General features: G+C 48.6%; 1 protein-coding gene across 1 annotated transcript; it reads left to right on the top strand.

Annotated features, from left to right (window-relative positions):
- Window positions 1–151: 151 nt before the first annotated feature.
- On the top strand, window positions 152–14,611 carry RETSAT (retinol saturase). Its single transcript, XM_053586789.1, has 11 exons — window positions 152–391; window positions 4,175–4,357; window positions 4,687–4,928; window positions 5,450–5,651; window positions 6,073–6,270; window positions 9,900–10,019; window positions 11,761–11,899; window positions 12,191–12,300; window positions 12,391–12,557; window positions 12,739–12,898; window positions 13,107–14,611. Exons 1-11 carry the CDS (start codon window positions 220–222, stop codon window positions 13,244–13,246), a joined length of 1,833 nt encoding a protein of 610 aa, XP_053442764.1. The 5' UTR covers window positions 152–219; the 3' UTR covers window positions 13,247–14,611.
- Window positions 14,612–16,222: the final 1,611 nt, after the last annotated feature.

Below are 16,222 nucleotides of genomic sequence, written 5' to 3'. Positions count from 1 at the left end.
CCCGGGAAGTACGAAGAGCCGGCAGGGCTAATCCGCTCCGCATCGCGCGCTTCTCTCTAATTGACGAAACCGTGCTCAAAGCTTCCTCTGCTTTCCGAATGGGCAAAGTCAGTGGGCGGAGCCTTGCTCCTAGAATGGGCAAAGTCCGCGGGCGGAGCTTGGTCCTAGAGGCTGAGCAAAGTTCCAGCCGGCACATTTCGCGGACCTGACGCGGGCGCGATGTGGCTTACGCTGGGGCTGCTGTTGGCGGTGCTGCTGCTGGCGGTCCTCGGAAAAGTTTGCCTGGGGCTATTCGGTGGCAGCTCCCCGAACCCCTTCTCCGAGGATGTCAAGCGGCCACCAGCGCCCCTGGTGACTGACAAGGAGGCCAGGAAAAAGATTCTCAAACGAGGTAAGCGGGAGAGACCCTGGGCTCTGGGGCTGCGTTAGGCCATTCTCACAGGTCTGCAAACCTATCCGGGCAGAACAAGCCTCCGCCAGACACAGGACTTAGTTTCTCTGTATGTAAAGTGTTGGCAGGACTTCCGTAATGTCCGTCACTGGCGAAAGCCATCGCCCGAACAGACCCTGGAAATAGCCTCAAGGGCGCGGACACCGTCCTTAGCGTGCTAAGGTCTTTGGTATAGCCCAGTCCCGGTCCCAAGGCTTGGAGTCTTCGGGTTCACAGGACAGATAATAAAAGACTTTTCCTCTACATGGTTCCAGTACTGACTTTTTCACATAACCTTCTTCGTGGGCTCAAGTGTGTAGTGGAGCTGCATAGAAATCTGTCCAAATCAGTATAGTTTATGTGTGGTGGCAACTCCAAGGATTGAACCTTGCTTCTAAAACTTTGGCAGAGGTTCAACAGGGTGCCTCAGGCTCAGAGCCTGCTTTCCACTGTCATCTTTAAACTGTATTTGTGGGGGTTGCTTCTGCAGTTTAAAGAAAGAGTTCTGCTTTAAAACCAAAAACAAAATACTGGATCCCTGTTTGATCTCCAGAGTTGCTCTCACTTGTAAATTTCAGAATGCTGTATGACACATCTTGCTGCACAGAGACAAACTGTTTTATGTGGAAGGACTAATTGTCTGAGACCAGAGTTCTAGCTTGGACACTTGTCACTGTTTACTGCATATCCATTAGCAAGCCACCCCACTTTTCTGTTCAGGTCTAAAAATGAGGTGACTGGCTTAATTGTTTTTCAGACCAGGTTATGAACAGTTAATGGGTTAAATAAGTTTAGTAGATTGCAACTGACATTTTTAAATGCAGAGAATAGAAAACATCAGAGTTCATCACATAGTGTCAGTAAGTATGGCATTGAGAAACTTCTGTTTCACATGTGTATATTATACAAATACATATATCCTGGGTGGTAATGTAAAATGTATTTTTCACTATGGATCTCTCTACAAACATTTTTTTGAGACAGAGTTTCACTCTATCCCCCTGGGGTTGAGTGCCATGGCTGGTGTCAGCCTAGCTCACCGCAACCTAAAATTCCTGCCTCAGCTTCCCAGGTAACTGGGACTACAATCATGCCACCACGCCCAGCTAGTTTTTTTCTATTTTTAGTAGAGACAGGGTCTTGGTCTTGCTCAAGGTGGTCTCTGGAACTCCTAAGCTCAAGGGAATTTCCTGCCTCAGCCTCCCAGAGTTCTAGAATTATAGATGTGAGGCCTTTCTACAAACTTTTGAAACATAAAGACTGTCACCTTCTCTTAACAGCTTGACAAATTCCAAATCTCAGTTTTTGGTTGTGAATCTTTTTTTTATTTTTTATTGCAGTTTTTGGCTGGGGCTAGGTTTGAACCCGCCACCTCCAGCATATGGGGCTGGCACCCTACCCCTTTGGCCACAGGCACTGCCCTGGTTGTGAATCTTTTTTTTTTTTTTGAGACAGAGCCTCAAGCTGTCGCCCTGGGTAGAGTGCCCTGGCTTCACAGCTCATAGCAACCTCCAACTCTTGGGCTCAAGTGATTCTCCTGCCTCAGCCTCCCAAGTAGCTGGGACTACAGGCACCTGCCAAAACGCCTGGCTGTTTTTTGGTTGCAGCCGTCATTGTTGTTTGGTAGGCCCGGGCTGGATTTGAACCCGCCAGCTCAGGCGTATGTGGCTGGCGTCTTAGCCGCTTGAGCCACAGGCGCCGAGCCGGTTGTGAATCTTTTTAAGGCAGATTCTCACTCTCTTGCCCTGGCTAGAGTGTGGTTGCATCAGCTTAAGTAACTGTAACCTCAAATTCCTGAGCTCAAGCAATCTTTCTGTTTCAGTCCCTTGAGTAGCTGAGACTACAGGCACCTGTGACAATGCCCATCTAATTTTTCTTTTCTTCTCTCTTTCTCTTTTTTTTTTAGAGACAGTCTAACTGTCACGCTGGGTAGAATGCTGTGGTGTCATCATACTTTTACCAGCATTTCTTCCTCAGTAGTTCCTTGGTCTCAGTGGTAAGACAGGATTTTTATTAGACAAGAATACAGAAGGAGTAAAAAGCACCAGAACTTCTGGCAAAGGGGAAGACCTAAGTTGGAAGTCTCTCTCATGGGCCCTTTTTCTAGGGTTCTATATTACATTTTTGGGCCAGGACTTGGTAGGTAGACAAACATCTTTTCAAAGTTAATGAGTGTATGAACAAATGAATAAAATGCAGTCTCTTCTGCACTAGGACAAAGTTATCTTAGGGAAGGGATTAGGGTGTGTGCTCCCTGTTCCAGGTGGAACTACCCAAAATGTTTCAGGCTGCTTTGTTCATGACCTTGCTAGAGCCCAGAGGGTGTAGCCTGGAAAAGGCAGCCTGTTTGTGCCTGGAAATGGGGGTCTGATTTCTGAGCTTGCCTGGGCCTAGAGAATGGGGGAAATCCCTGTCCAGCCCTGAGTGGGAGAATCCTGTATCAATACCTCACAGCAGAGCGGCGCCTATGACTCAGTGGGTAGAGTGCTGGCCCCATATACCAAGGGTGGTAGGTTTGAACCTGGTCCCAGCCAAATTGCAACAAAAAAATAGCCAGGTGTTGTGGTGGGTGCCTCTAGTCCCAGCTACTTGGGAGGCTGAGGCAAGAGAATCACTTAAGCCCAGGAACTGTGAGCTGTGAGCTGTGATGCCATGACACTCTACTGAGGGCAACAAAGTGAGACACTTGTCTCTAAAAAAAAAAAAAAAAAAAAAAATACCTCACAGCAACCTCAAACTCTTGAGCTCTAGTAATCGTCTTGGCTCAGCCTCCCAAGTAGCTAGGACTACAAGCACCCACTATGACATGGGGACTAGTTTTCTATTTTTAGTTCTTGTTCAGGTTGGGCTCGAACTGCTGAGCTCAAGCAATCTGCCCATCTCAGCCTCCCAGAGTGCTAGGATTACAGACATGAGCCACTGTGCCCAGCCTCATTTTTCTGTTTTAGTGGAGATAGGGTCTCTTGCTCAGACTCAAGTGATCCTCCCACCTTCCAGAGTTCTAGGATTACAGGTGTGAGCCACCATGCCCAGCCTACAAGTGATTTTTGAAGAGTAGATACTGTGTTAGCAGTGCCCATTATGTGCTATCCAGTTTTGTCTTTTGTTGAGGTGCTCTCTGTCCCCCCATTCCAGCCTTGCTTCCAGACTTCCCCCTATGTGAGGGGCTGGTGCTGTGATTTCTCAGAGCAGCAACCTCTGTCCTGTCCAAACCTTTCTGTCAGGATCTGAAATAGCCACCATAATAGCCAGAGCGCCACTGGCACCTGCAGACGCTGTGGTTTCCAAAGAAACCAGCCTGCCCTGGATGGTTCCATGAGCCAGTAGCCTTTCCTGCTCTCGACCCCCTTGTTTCTGCCTTCTTTAGCTCTCTGTGTTTGTGCTTAGGTTTCTCAGCCTATCATTTTGTCAGCTTTCTGTCTTTATTTCTGTAGTAGTTTACTGATTCCTGCTTTCTTTCAATGGAGGGAAAATCCCCAGGTATATTGTGGCTTTGGTTAAATCAGATCAAACCAAATCACTTCGTTGAATCTGCTTGGCTGGTCCCAAGTATTCCCATGTTAGTTAAGAGCTTCAGGCCAAACCTCTCTGTAGGTTTCTTCTACTGTACAACCTAGAGAAGTCTTTTTTTTTCTTTTTTTCTCAGTTTGAAGAATTAGAGAAGTATTCTTGGCTTCCTTATATTTGCTATTACCCTGCCCCTGCCTGAGAAGCCCACCTTCCACCTTGTCCCTTCTGCTACAGCTTTCTCAGTCAGCCAAGTGCCAGAGAAGCTAGATGTGGTGGTGATTGGCAGTGGCATTGGGGGCCTGGCCGCAGCTGCAATTTTGGCTAAAGCTGGCAAGCGAGTCCTGGTACTGGAACAACATACCAAGGCAGGGGGCTGTTGTCATACCTTTGGAAAGAATGGCCTTGAATTTGACACAGGTAAGGCTTCTGTGGGAAGGGTTAGAAGCATGGCTGTATTTTCAGAAGGCTTGGAACAGCCCTTGTGGGGTGATACTGGGAATTTCTGTGTTTTTGGAGGTATCATCTTTCTGGGAACTTTTCTCATGTGAGAGCTGTATCTAGTGGGAACTGAACTGGACAGGGATCTGGTAGTTTCTGCTATGACACCTCCCCGCAGAAAGGGTGGGCAGCCCCCTCCAGGAAAGCACTTAACCAAGCTGGACAACCTCTTCCATTTTACTTCCTCAACCATCTTTCTGGGGCTTATCCCCCCCTTTGGAAGCTTGTTTTTTTCCCTCTCCCAACAGGAATCCATTATATTGGGCGCATGCAAGAGGGTAGCATTGGCCGTTTCATCTTAGACCAGATCACTGAAGGGCAGCTGGACTGGGCTACCCTGTCCTCTCCTTTTGACATCATGGTACTAGAAGGGCCTGATGGCCGAAAGGAGTTCCCCATGTACAGTGGAGAGAAGGCTTACATTCAGGGCCTCAAGGAGAAGTTTCCACAGGAAGAAGCTGCCATTGACAAGTATATGAAGCTGGTTAAGGTAACATGACTATGCTGAAGACCCCCGGTTTATTCCTAACTAGGCTGACCTTCCTTATTAGTGGAGTGACTGGTAAGGAGTGACTGCAGAAGGGAGGATCAGAACAATCATGTCTGTCCTGAAGTCAGCCCCCACCCAATCTGCCCAGCGGGACTGATCTAGTGCCTGGGCTCCCAGCTGCCACTCCCGGTCTGGCCTCTGGGGGTGTCTTGCTCTCCTCCCTAACCAGCCTGACTTTCATGGGGATCAGAGTACTACTCCTTTTTTGACTTCATCTGAGACCAGATAGGGATTTTTGAAAATAAATTTGAGAAGGAAACTAAAAAACATAAAAAGGATCCTATGAGTGTAGGATATGAAAAATTCACAAAGTCCATATTTTTTAAAATCTAAATTCAGCAGGGTTCAGTCTGGGGTAATTGTTATTGGGCCCTCAGGCTGATGCACACTCTGGGCATAGTGATTCTGTCACAGCAGTTGCAGGGGTGAGGTCTGTTTCTCACAGCTGTTTTCTTCCCCAGGTGGTATCTGAGGGAATCTCCTATGCCATCCTGCTTAAGTTCCTCCCATTGCCTGTTGCTCGGCTCCTGATCAGGTGTGGGCTGCTGACTTGGTTCTCTCCGTTCCTTCGTGCATCTACCCAGAGCCTGGCTGAGGTCCTGCAGCAGCTGGGAGCCTCCCCTGAGCTCCAGGCAGTGCTCAGCTACATCTTCCCCACTTACGGTGGGTATTGGCCACAGGCTCTAGGCAGCTCCTGGAGGAGGAGGGGCTGCCCTCTCAGCTCTTGGTCTTTCTTCTGAAATGGAGCAGTGTACAAACCCCAGGCCCTCTGGAACTTGTGGATGAGAAGTCTTGCCACCTGCTTGACTCCCTGGTAGGAATTCCCTTCATCCACACCTGTAAGACTTTTCTGTTCCATCAACACTGCCCTTCCTGGTCTTGGCAGCATGACAGTGTGCAGAAAGGATATTTCCACTGGCCCTGAGAGCTTTGATGGAAATGGCTCCTCTGGCCACCCTGGGCCCTGAGGAACATTTGCATCCTTACCTGGACTCAGGCTGCATGTTATATTCAGGAGTTCATGTGCTTTTCTGAGTTGTGCTGGTGCCCATTGCCTGCTCATCACCCTTCTGTCCTTCTGCAGGTGTGACCCCCAGCCACACCACCTTTTCCATGCACGCTATGGTGGTTCACCACTACTTAAAAGGGGCCTTTTATCCTCGAGGGGGTTCCAGTGAAATTGCCTTCCACACCATCCCTGTGATTCAGCAGGCTGGGGGTGCTGTCCTGATGAAGGCCACTGTGCAGAGCGTGTTGCTGGACTCAACTGGAAAAGCCTGTGGTGAGAGCCCTGTGCTGTGCTTTGGGAGTCCCTGGGCTGGTGTAGGGGAGACCTGAGGTCTCCCTGAGAGTGGAAGTGAAGAAGAATTGACCTCTTTATGGAGGTTAAAGGCTAGAATCTGTCCCAGAGCATAGATGGGATGGTAATCAGTCTGGAGGTAAGAAGGGAGCAGGAAGGATGAAGGGTTGAATTGTCCCCAAAGAAACAGTATTTAGTCATTTATTAAATAGTTAAAAATGTAGCCAGGTGTGTGATAGGCATCTGTAGTCCCAGCTACTCAGGAGGCTAAGGCAGGAGGATGCAATGGCACTCTAGCCTGGGCAACAGAGTGAGACTCTGATTCAAAAAAAAAAAGGGGAGGGTGGCAATAAAAACATTTATCTAGTAATCCATGACCACCTTGAGTATAAAGGCTGCGTCTTTTTCTTTCTTTTTTTTTTTTTGTAGAGACAGAGTCTCACTTTATGGCCCTCAGTAGAGTGCCGTGGCCTCACACAACTCACAGCAACCTCCAACTCCTGGGCTTAAGCAATTCTCTTGCCTCAGCCTCCCAAGTAGCTGGGACTACAGGCGCCCGCCACAACACCCGGCTATTTTTTGGTTTTGCAGTTTGGCCAGGGCCAGGTTCGAACCCGCCACCCTCGGTATATGGGGCCGGCACCTTACCGACTGAGCCACAGGCGCCGCCCAAAGGCTGCATCTTTTTCAATATAAATGTCTATAGATCTTAACTTCTAATAGAGGATCAATAAATCCTTCAATTATTATTTTTAATTTTTTTTTTGCAGTTTTTGGCAGGGGCTGGGTTTGAATCTGCCACCTCCAGCATATGGGGCCGGTGCCCTACTCCTTTGAGCCACAGGCGCCGCTCTATTTTTTAAATTTTTTTGAGACAGTCTTATTATGTTGCCCTCAGTACAGTGCTGTGGTGTCACAGCTCACAGCAATCTCAAACTCTTTGGGCTTTTTTTTTTTTTTGAGACAGAGGCTCAAGGTGTTACCAAGCTGTGCTATGGCATCACAGCTCACAGCAACCTCCAACTCCTGGGCTTAAGTGATTCTCTTGCATCAGCCTCCCAGGTAGCTGGGACTACAGGTGCCCGCCACAATGCCTGGCTTTTTGGTTGTAGTTGTTTGGCAGGCCCGGGCTGGATTTGAACCCGCCAACTCTGGTGTATGTGGCTGGCGCCTTAGCCACTTGAGCTATAGGTGCTGAGCCAAACTCTTTGGGCTTAAGCGATTCTCTTGCCTCAAGCCTCCTGAGTAGCTGACTATAGGCACCTGCCACAACATCCGGCTATTTTATTTTCGGTTGCAGTTGTCATTCAGCAAGTTTGGGCCAGGCTTGAACCCGCCAGTCTTGGTGTATGTGGCTGGTGCCCTACTCACTGAGCTATGGGTGCTGAGCCCCTTCTTCAGTTATTGATGGGATGTATGCTAGGCACTCCACAGGACAATATGGAGGCCAGGAGGGTGCCCTGCCCTCAATCCTTGGGACCTAGGACCTCATTATCCTAGCTCAGGTTGGTGCTGTTGCCTGCATAGTCACTCAGAACTGCACTATGAATGAATTGTTTGAACAGGGCAACTGTGCAGGGAAGGATTCCACTGATGAGCAGAGCACTGAGCAGGCCATTCATGATTAGGGGGTACTTAAAGCAGCATTAGGGAAGGGGATAAAAAGATGGCTGAGGAAAACGGCATTTTTGAGAACATGAGTTTCCCAGACTAACTTTTAGAGGAGACAGTGAGTAGGGGCGCCCAGCACAAAATAAAACAATCAAGAAGAAGCCAGTCAGTGATTTCAGAAAATCCATTCCTGGAAGGAACTGAGAAACACTGGGTGGTAACACAGAGGTGGGTGTCAGTTGTGTGAACTTTTCTCTGATGTTTGTGTGCAAGTTCTCTTTCCATCTGAGAAGGGTACATGAAGTAAAGTAGGGTTATCAGATAAAGTAAATTCAATCCAGAATGGTGGAATGGTGGAATGGTGGAAGCCCAGTCATGCATTCCTAACTAGGGGGAGACTGGGGCCAGTTAGTAGCCAAGAGTAGGAGTCTGAAGCTGGGTCCTTCTCAGATAGGAGACAGAAGAGCAGGCAGAGCAGGGGCTTGTCAAGTTCATGCTGAAACAACAGCTGTGGCCTAGACCTTACCTTTGAAAGTGTGCTAGGCAATTGAAAGCGAGAAATAAGTCCCCATCTAGATCTCAATAAGTTTCTAGTCTCATAAGGAGGATCACTGAAAATTAATTTACATACCATATGGACCCATACACTAAGGACAGAGATGGCACACAGCACGGTGGGACTGCGACAGCCTCACAGAGGCAGAGGTGTTTGAGCTGTATCATAAAGGCTGAGATGAGCCTAGCGGGCTGATGATGTTGGAGGAGATGATTCGAGGAAGGGGAACCAGCATGTAGGAGAGCTGAGTATCTGCAGGCACCTGAAAATACTGGGTGGAACCATACAAAATTGCCATTTTTGTAGGTCAAAAATGGTTAACTATCAGGTGTTTGATATGATGCTGCCCAATAGTTTAGTGAGAGTAGCCAGAGATGAGGTGATGACACATCAGAAGGTCTAGGTCACACAGGCTGCTACAAGACTTTATTTTTTTATATTTATTTATTTATTTTTAGAGACAGAGTTTGACTTTGTCGCCCTCGGCAGAGTGCCTTGGCATTACAGCTCACAACAACCTCCAACTCCTGGGCTTAAGCGATTCTCTTGCCTCAGCCTCCTGAGTAGCTGGGACCACAGGCACCTGCCACAACACCCGGCTATTTTTTGTTGCAGTTTGGCTTGGGTTGGGTTCGAACCCACCACCCTCAGTATATGGGGCCAGCACCCTATTCACTGAGCCACAGGGGCCACCCTATTTATTTTTTTTTGAGACAGAGTCTCACTGTGTCATCCTTGCTAGAGTGCTGTGGTATCACAGCTCACAGCAACCTCAAACTCCTGAGCCTAAGTGATTCTCTTGCCTCAGCCTCCCAAGTAGCTGGGAATACAGGCACCTGCCATGACACCTGGCTTTTTTTTTTTTTTGGTTGTTGTAGTTGTCATGGTTGTTTAGCAGGCCCGGGCTGGGTTCCAACCCACCCGCACTGGTATATGTGGCCAGCACCCTAACCACTGACCTACTGGTACCAAGCCCTCTACAAGACTTTAGAGCAGTGGTTTTCAACCTTCCTAATGCTGCGGCCCTTTAATACAGTTCCTGTGGGTTGTGACCCACAGGTGGAGAACCACTGCTTTAGAGGTTGTGCTACAGAAGTTCAGGCATCATTGGAGGGTTTTGCAAGTGTTTTGGAAACAACTCTGGGAGCAGTGAAGAAGGCCCTGGAGTCCACCAGCAGGACATCAGCCTGAGAGCTTTGTCTGGGGCTTTGGCTAAGTGCAGAGTCCACACACACAGGGATATGTAGAAAGTGCTACTAGAGGTAAGCCCAGAAGTGACTGCAGGATCTGCTGAGTGTACTTGAGAATGGCTCCCTTTGCAATTTGCCTGGGGCCTGCCCTACCTGGTCCTGAGTGTCTTGGGACTCCCAGGTGTGTTAGGCTGTAGAGATCAGTGGATATAGGTCTTCCTCACGGACCCTCAACCAAGCTCTTGTGCCTACAGGTGTCAGTGTAAAGAATGGCCATGAGCTGGTGAACATCTACTGCCCCATTGTGGTCTCAAATGCAGGACTGTTCAACACCTATGAGCACTTACTGCCGGAGAATGCCCACTGTCTGCCAGGTAAGAGATTGGTCTGTGTTGCTCCTTTTGCAATTTCTGCAACATTTCCCCACCTGGAGCAAATTTGCTCTACTTCTTGGCTGCCCCTCTGACTGTCCTTAAGCAGAGGTGACAACATTGGTCTCTAACAGCATTCTCACCCTAGAGTTTCTGCTTGGGGAAACTGAAGCCAACAGGGGAATTAACTTATAGAGGGCACTCAGCTGAGAGTGGCATTGCTGAGAGGAGAAACCTGGTCTGTTTTGAGTGCCCAGGCTCTCTGCAGCCGTCTGGGCTGAGAATGTGGGGTTGGCAGGAAAAAGGCCTCAGAAGAGGCAAGAGAGCAGGTCACCTTACAGGGAACATAATGGCTAGGTTGATATTAGGTAAGAAGTTACTTCAGGATGTGTGTAACCAGATAGTGCTGGTGTTGACTGTGGAAAGGGAGCCAGCCAGCCAGAAGGGGAATGATAACCCAGGAGGGGTGACAGAGTGGTCCAGACAGAGGCCTCTGGCTAGGGCTGGAGGTGGAGGGCATAAAATAGTTCAGATGGGCATGGGCTGGAAACTAGGGCCTTTGTGGTGTATGAGAAGAAGCCAAAGAACATTGGGAAGGAGCTCTGCACTTCAGAGGGTGGGCCTGGGGGCTCCTGCCTGAGGAGCCAAGGGAGGGGGGCAGCAGAATAGGTCAGGTGGGAAAGTGAATGCTAGATTTCCTCAGTGTCACTGGGTGGTATAGGATTTATGACTGTCTCTAGGCCATGTAGTGGGTACAACAAACACCAGCCTCTCCTTCTTCTGCTGCCTGCTGCTACCCACTCAGACTTCCCCTCTCTCAGACTAGGAGAGCTGAGTGAGATGAGGCAGAGACCAGCAGGGCTGGGGCAGGTGACTGAGCATGGGTGGATGCTGTGCCTCTGCTGCTTCCGGCCTCTATCTCTGTGACCCTTCCTCTCTGCCACGACCTCTGGGCCCTAATGTGTCCCTAACTGGCCCCAGGATCCCATCCAGGCCTGCGTCCTCTCTAGGCAGCCATGCTGGAATCCTTCCCTCACAGTCAGGTGACATTTTCACTGCTCCTGAGTACAAGCTGAGGTATCTTCAACTGATCCTGGTGATATGAATGGAGCAGAGCACCCAGCAGCCCAGTCATCCCTTAAGTACAGTCCTGGGAATGGGAACAGAGCACAAGAATTTCTGGTGTAGTTTCCAGAACACTAGTCTGGGGTCATCTGCTGAGGTGGGGAAGCCCAGCTGCTGAGGTCTGGGGGACATTAGATGGTCCACACAGTGGCTGCTGATCCGCCATGGTGCTGTTCCCTCCTTCTCCCTCCAGCTGAGTCTTCAGATGCCAGGTGCCACTGAGGCCATTTGCCTCTGCTCATCTGCATGGCTTGCCACCCGGAGGCCTTGTTCTGACAGAACAGTACAGAAGGAACTTGATGGCTTGTATTACAGTTTATACTGAAATTGATGCTTAGAACACACTGCTAACTTGTGTAGTCTGCATTGGTGGAAGCCCATCGTGCTCTCCTAACTTCATGATGGGAGGTGGCTGGGGCCAGTTAGCAGCCACCAGTAGGAGTCTGAAGCTTGGTCCTTCCCGGACAGGAGACAGAAGAGCAGGGGCCTTGTCAAGTTCATGTTGAAATAACACCTAGACCCTACCTTTGAAATAAGTGGGCATCAAGAGACTCTCTGGGTGCAGGCAGTGGCCACCCTGGCCACAGTCCCTGCAGTCCTTGGCAACTCCCTCTGGCAGGTGTGCAGCAGCAGCTGAAGATGGTGCGGCCCAGCTTGAGCATGTTCTCTGTTTTCATCTGCCTACGAGGCACCAAGGAGGACCTGGGTCTGTCATCCACTAACTACTACGTTTACTATGACACGGATTTGGACAAAGCGTAAGGCTTGTGCGCATCTGGGTAAATGTGTGTACACGTGTCCCTTTGCTGATGCTGTGTGCATGCATGCATGGCCTGTGCTTGCCCTGCTCAGTGGGGATTGAACAGAAGATAAGGAATGGGAGGAAATGGGCAATTTCCAATTTGCTCCTGGAGTTTGGCATACCAAGGCTGTGCCTCAGCTTCTTCCCCATGTGGAGAGTCCCTGGGGACAAACTGTCCTTGGGCTGATGCATATGCCTTTGAGGACAGAGGCCTGGAGACATACAGCCACACTCCTCTCGCCCACAGGATGGAGCACTACATCTCTATACCCAGGGAGAAGGCTACAGAACACATCCCCTTTTTCTTCATTGCTTCCCCATCAGCCAAGGACCCAACTTGGGAGGACCGATTCCCAGGTGGGGCCTCAGGGCATAGTGGAGCCCAGAACTGGGGACAGGTAGTTGGAAGAAGGTGCCAGGCAGTAGTGACATGGCTTTGGTTCCCAGACAGGTCCACGATGATTGTGCTGGTGCCCAGTTCCTATGAATGGGTTGAAGAGTGGCAAGCAGAGCCACAGGGAAAGCGGGGTGGTGACTACGAGACCCTCAAAAACTTCTTTGTGGAAGCCTCTATGTTGGTGGTCATGAAACTGTTCCCGCAGCTGGAGGGGAAGGTACAGGGTAAAACATGCAGGGTGATGGCAGATGGTGCCATTTCCTCTTTTTCTTTAGAACAGGGAAATAAGACCCTAAGGAAGAACAGGGCACCCATCTTAGTGGTTGGCACATCCAAGAGGGGGAAAAGGGAGAAAAAACAGGATCTCATGAATTCCTGCTGATCTTTTGTCTCTTCAGGTGGAGAGTATGACTGGAGGATCCCCACTGACCAACCAGTTCTATCTGGAAGCTCCCCGAGGGGCCTGCTACGGGGCTGACCATGACATGCACCGCCTGCATCCTTGTGCAGTGGCCTCCATGAGGGCCCAAAGCCCCATCCCCAACCTTTACCTGACAGGTACGGTCACTGCCCTACATTGCCAGGACATGAGACCCTGGGCTCCTGTCATCCAAAGTCCTCTGCTTCTGTCCTAAGGCCCCCCTGCAGCCTCCCATATCCTGAGCTGGGTTGCTTCAGTACTGATCAGGACCAGCTTTGGGTGGCCCTAGCCTTCCCCTCTTCTGGTGTGGGTGGATGCTCAGGGGCCTCTGTTTTTGTCTTCTAGGCCAGGATATCTTCACCTGTGGGCTGATGGGGGCCCTGCAAGGTGCCTTGCTGTGCAGTAGTGCTATCCTGAAGCGGAACTTGTACTCGGACCTTAAGGATCTTGCCTCTAGGATCCAGGCACAGAAGAAGAAAAATTAGTTTGGTCTGGGATGAGTCAGAGGAATTTGGCCAATGGCTAGAGCAGCTCCTCTGACTTACCCATAATGTGTTTCTATAGTAGTACCTTGTACAGATAAAGCACTCTAATTAGGTTCTGATTTCTGAATAGATGCCTAGCATAAATCATAGCTGTGAAACAGAATTTCATCCAACTGGGGCAGATAATGATCTCTGCACCTTCTATGGCATGATATCACTACTGAAGGGCTTGGTCTGAGCTACTGATTTGCCTAGCCTAGACGTCCAAGTGCAGTGCTCTGCACCGTTCACTCATACGTCTTATTTCTCCACAATGAAACTGAATATTCTACTGTTAGGGTGATGGAACCCCTGACATTGCTGGTCATCTCAAGCAGGTGGGTCCAGGTCTGCCCTGAGGCTTTTCCTGTCATTCACTTAGGAGCTGCGCTGCAGAAGTTCAGGGGTCCTCAAACTGCGGCCCGCGGGCCACATGAGGCAGTGTGATTGTATTTGTTCCTGTTTTGTTTTTTTACTTCAAAGTAACTTCAAAGTAAGATTATGTGCAGTATGCATAGGAATTTGGTCATTGTTTTTTTTTAAACTATAGTCCGGCCCTCCAACGGTCTGAGGGACAGTGAATCGGCCCCCTGTTTAAAAAGTCTGAGGACACTGTTGAGGGGAGAGGGTGAGCAAGGAGGTTTTAGTCAAAACCTGGGGCATGGGTATAGTTACAGTTCTACAGGTTCAAAGGGTTCCAGTGACTCTTCAAAAGACAGGAACTACCTGTGACAGATTCAGTGTGATTCTGGAGGTTGGGGTAACTCTATGACCCATTAGTTAATAAGGTTATGTGTTAAAAGAGCATATCTAACTCATATTAAAGCCTAGGTCTGTCTCCCTTGCAATCTGGTTCTCAATGTGCCAGCACCAGGGCACCCTCAAGGAGCTCAGTACCTTGAGCCCAGCTTCAAGCCTTATCCTCTGAGAGGATATTGGGATCAGTGATACTAGAGCACTGACCAGGAAGAAGATGACTTCACTGGTTTAAAGCAGGCTGAAGGGGCATTCCAGGCATGGGCACAGCCAAGGACAGCACTGGGAGGCAGTAAGAATGTACCCCAAACAGTGGTTTTGCACTGAGTATAAAACAGGCTGCCGGGCAGGGGAGCAGAGTGCAGAGGTGGAAACTCAGTTTGGCTCAGAACATGGAAAGCTATACAATGTGTACAAACCCAGAATGGCATATGCTACATCTGTGAGGGTTGGATGTGATAGTGAATGAAGGCTCAAATCCATGGAAATCACCTTTGACTTGTGTTAAACACCAAGGTCTTATTTTAGTCCATGTTCATATTAATAAATTTAATGATTTCATTGCCTTAATATCTGTAATTTAATTTGGTTTTTGTTTAATGACACAAAATTGCATTGTGACAGCATTTACAAAAGCTCAGTGAAACAACGTACTGAAAAATACTTATCATTAAACCACAGGGAGCTTTAAAAACAGAACATTAAGTAATTAAGTTACAAACAGCTGAAGACATGAAACACTGCAAAACTGTGGCCCTATAGTAATCAGGCAAATACAAAAGAAGAGAAACAATTTCAACAGTCATTTATTGAACACAGTGTCATCAATTAAAGGAATATCAGAGTGTTAGGGAGCTGGCTTATTGGCATTTTAAAATACTCTACAGCTCTGACCCAAATCCTTTACACAGGAAATCTAAGAATTTCATATCTGATTATGGAACCAACTCTGGCTCTGGATGTACAGTTGAATTAAACCTGAAAACCTCTCCCCAGAACCCTCACTCAGTTAAGCAAGGCATGCTAAAACCTAACTTTCCCAGGAAGGGTTTTCAGAAAATGGCCTAGCAGAAGCACAGGGCCGGTGCCTCACACAGCCTCCTCTGTGCTAGGTGCTGCCCAGCACTCCTATCAGGGTACTCTGTACAAACAAGGTCTAGTAAAAACAACCATCATCGCCTGCATGAGAATTCTACAGCTTTAGTATTCAGTGACCAAACATGTCATTGAAAGCCACTGTGGGAAAAAACACTGAATCCATACAGCTAGTTGTCAGGTCTTTCCAAATTACTTTGGTCTTTCTAAACATACTGGCCTTCAACTCCCCTGGAGGCCAGAAGTGGACTCTTTCAGCAATTCTATTTAGGAATCTCCTGTAGGATTCATTGTCTTCATGACTTTAGTCACTGCTCTATTAACTTTAGCAACTTCCTCTATTAAAATCCAGGACAGAAGCACAGATTCCTCCTAATAGAAATCACCCTTCATCCAAAAGCTAGGTGCAGGAAGGGAAGGCCTTAGCCATCTGTGGGCCAAAAAGCTTCCTGCACGTTGCCCACCTCAGCCAGCTTACCCTCATCCATACAATCTCTAGGAAAGCTTGCTTCAAATATCTCTAAACACACCATCCAGAAATTAAGTTTTCCTTTGGTGTGCAGTATTTTCATCAGTGCAATTTCTCAAGGGAAACTTAAATTCTATGGTACTCTTGGCACAAGAAACACCACTTCTCAGAGGCTCAAACACTGAGCTCTTGAGGACTCCCTGACAATAGGTACATGTCCACTGGCTCCCACCCTCTTGGATCCTGATACCAACCCACCTTCCTACTCTCCTCTTTAAGAGCAAAACTCAACCTGTTCATGTATTATGTCACAAGCAAGCAGTAGCCAGGAAGAGCTAGAGGATCCCTCATTCAAATCATCTAGGTGGCATGCACAAAGAAAACATCATTGCCAGAAGCAACTGACAAGCCCTAAAGAATGTCACTTAGGCAGATAGGAAGACAGTGCCAAGGATGTCCTTCAAGAGCTCAGTTTCTTGGGGAGACCAGACAGACATCAGATTCCAACTGATACGTTTTGCTAAAGTTCCAAAATGAGTGAGTGGCATAAGGAAGAGCTAGTAGAGTGGAAGGGAAAGAGCCAATTGTGTGGGCTGGGGCCGTTAGGAAGGTCCATG

Source organism: Nycticebus coucang, chromosome 4 (assembly GCF_027406575.1).
Source record: "Nycticebus coucang isolate mNycCou1 chromosome 4, mNycCou1.pri, whole genome shotgun sequence".
NCBI lineage: Eukaryota > Metazoa > Chordata > Mammalia > Primates > Lorisidae > Nycticebus > Nycticebus coucang.
The sequence above is the reverse complement of the archived record's forward strand: the minus strand, read 5'-3'. Positions and strand labels throughout refer to the sequence as shown.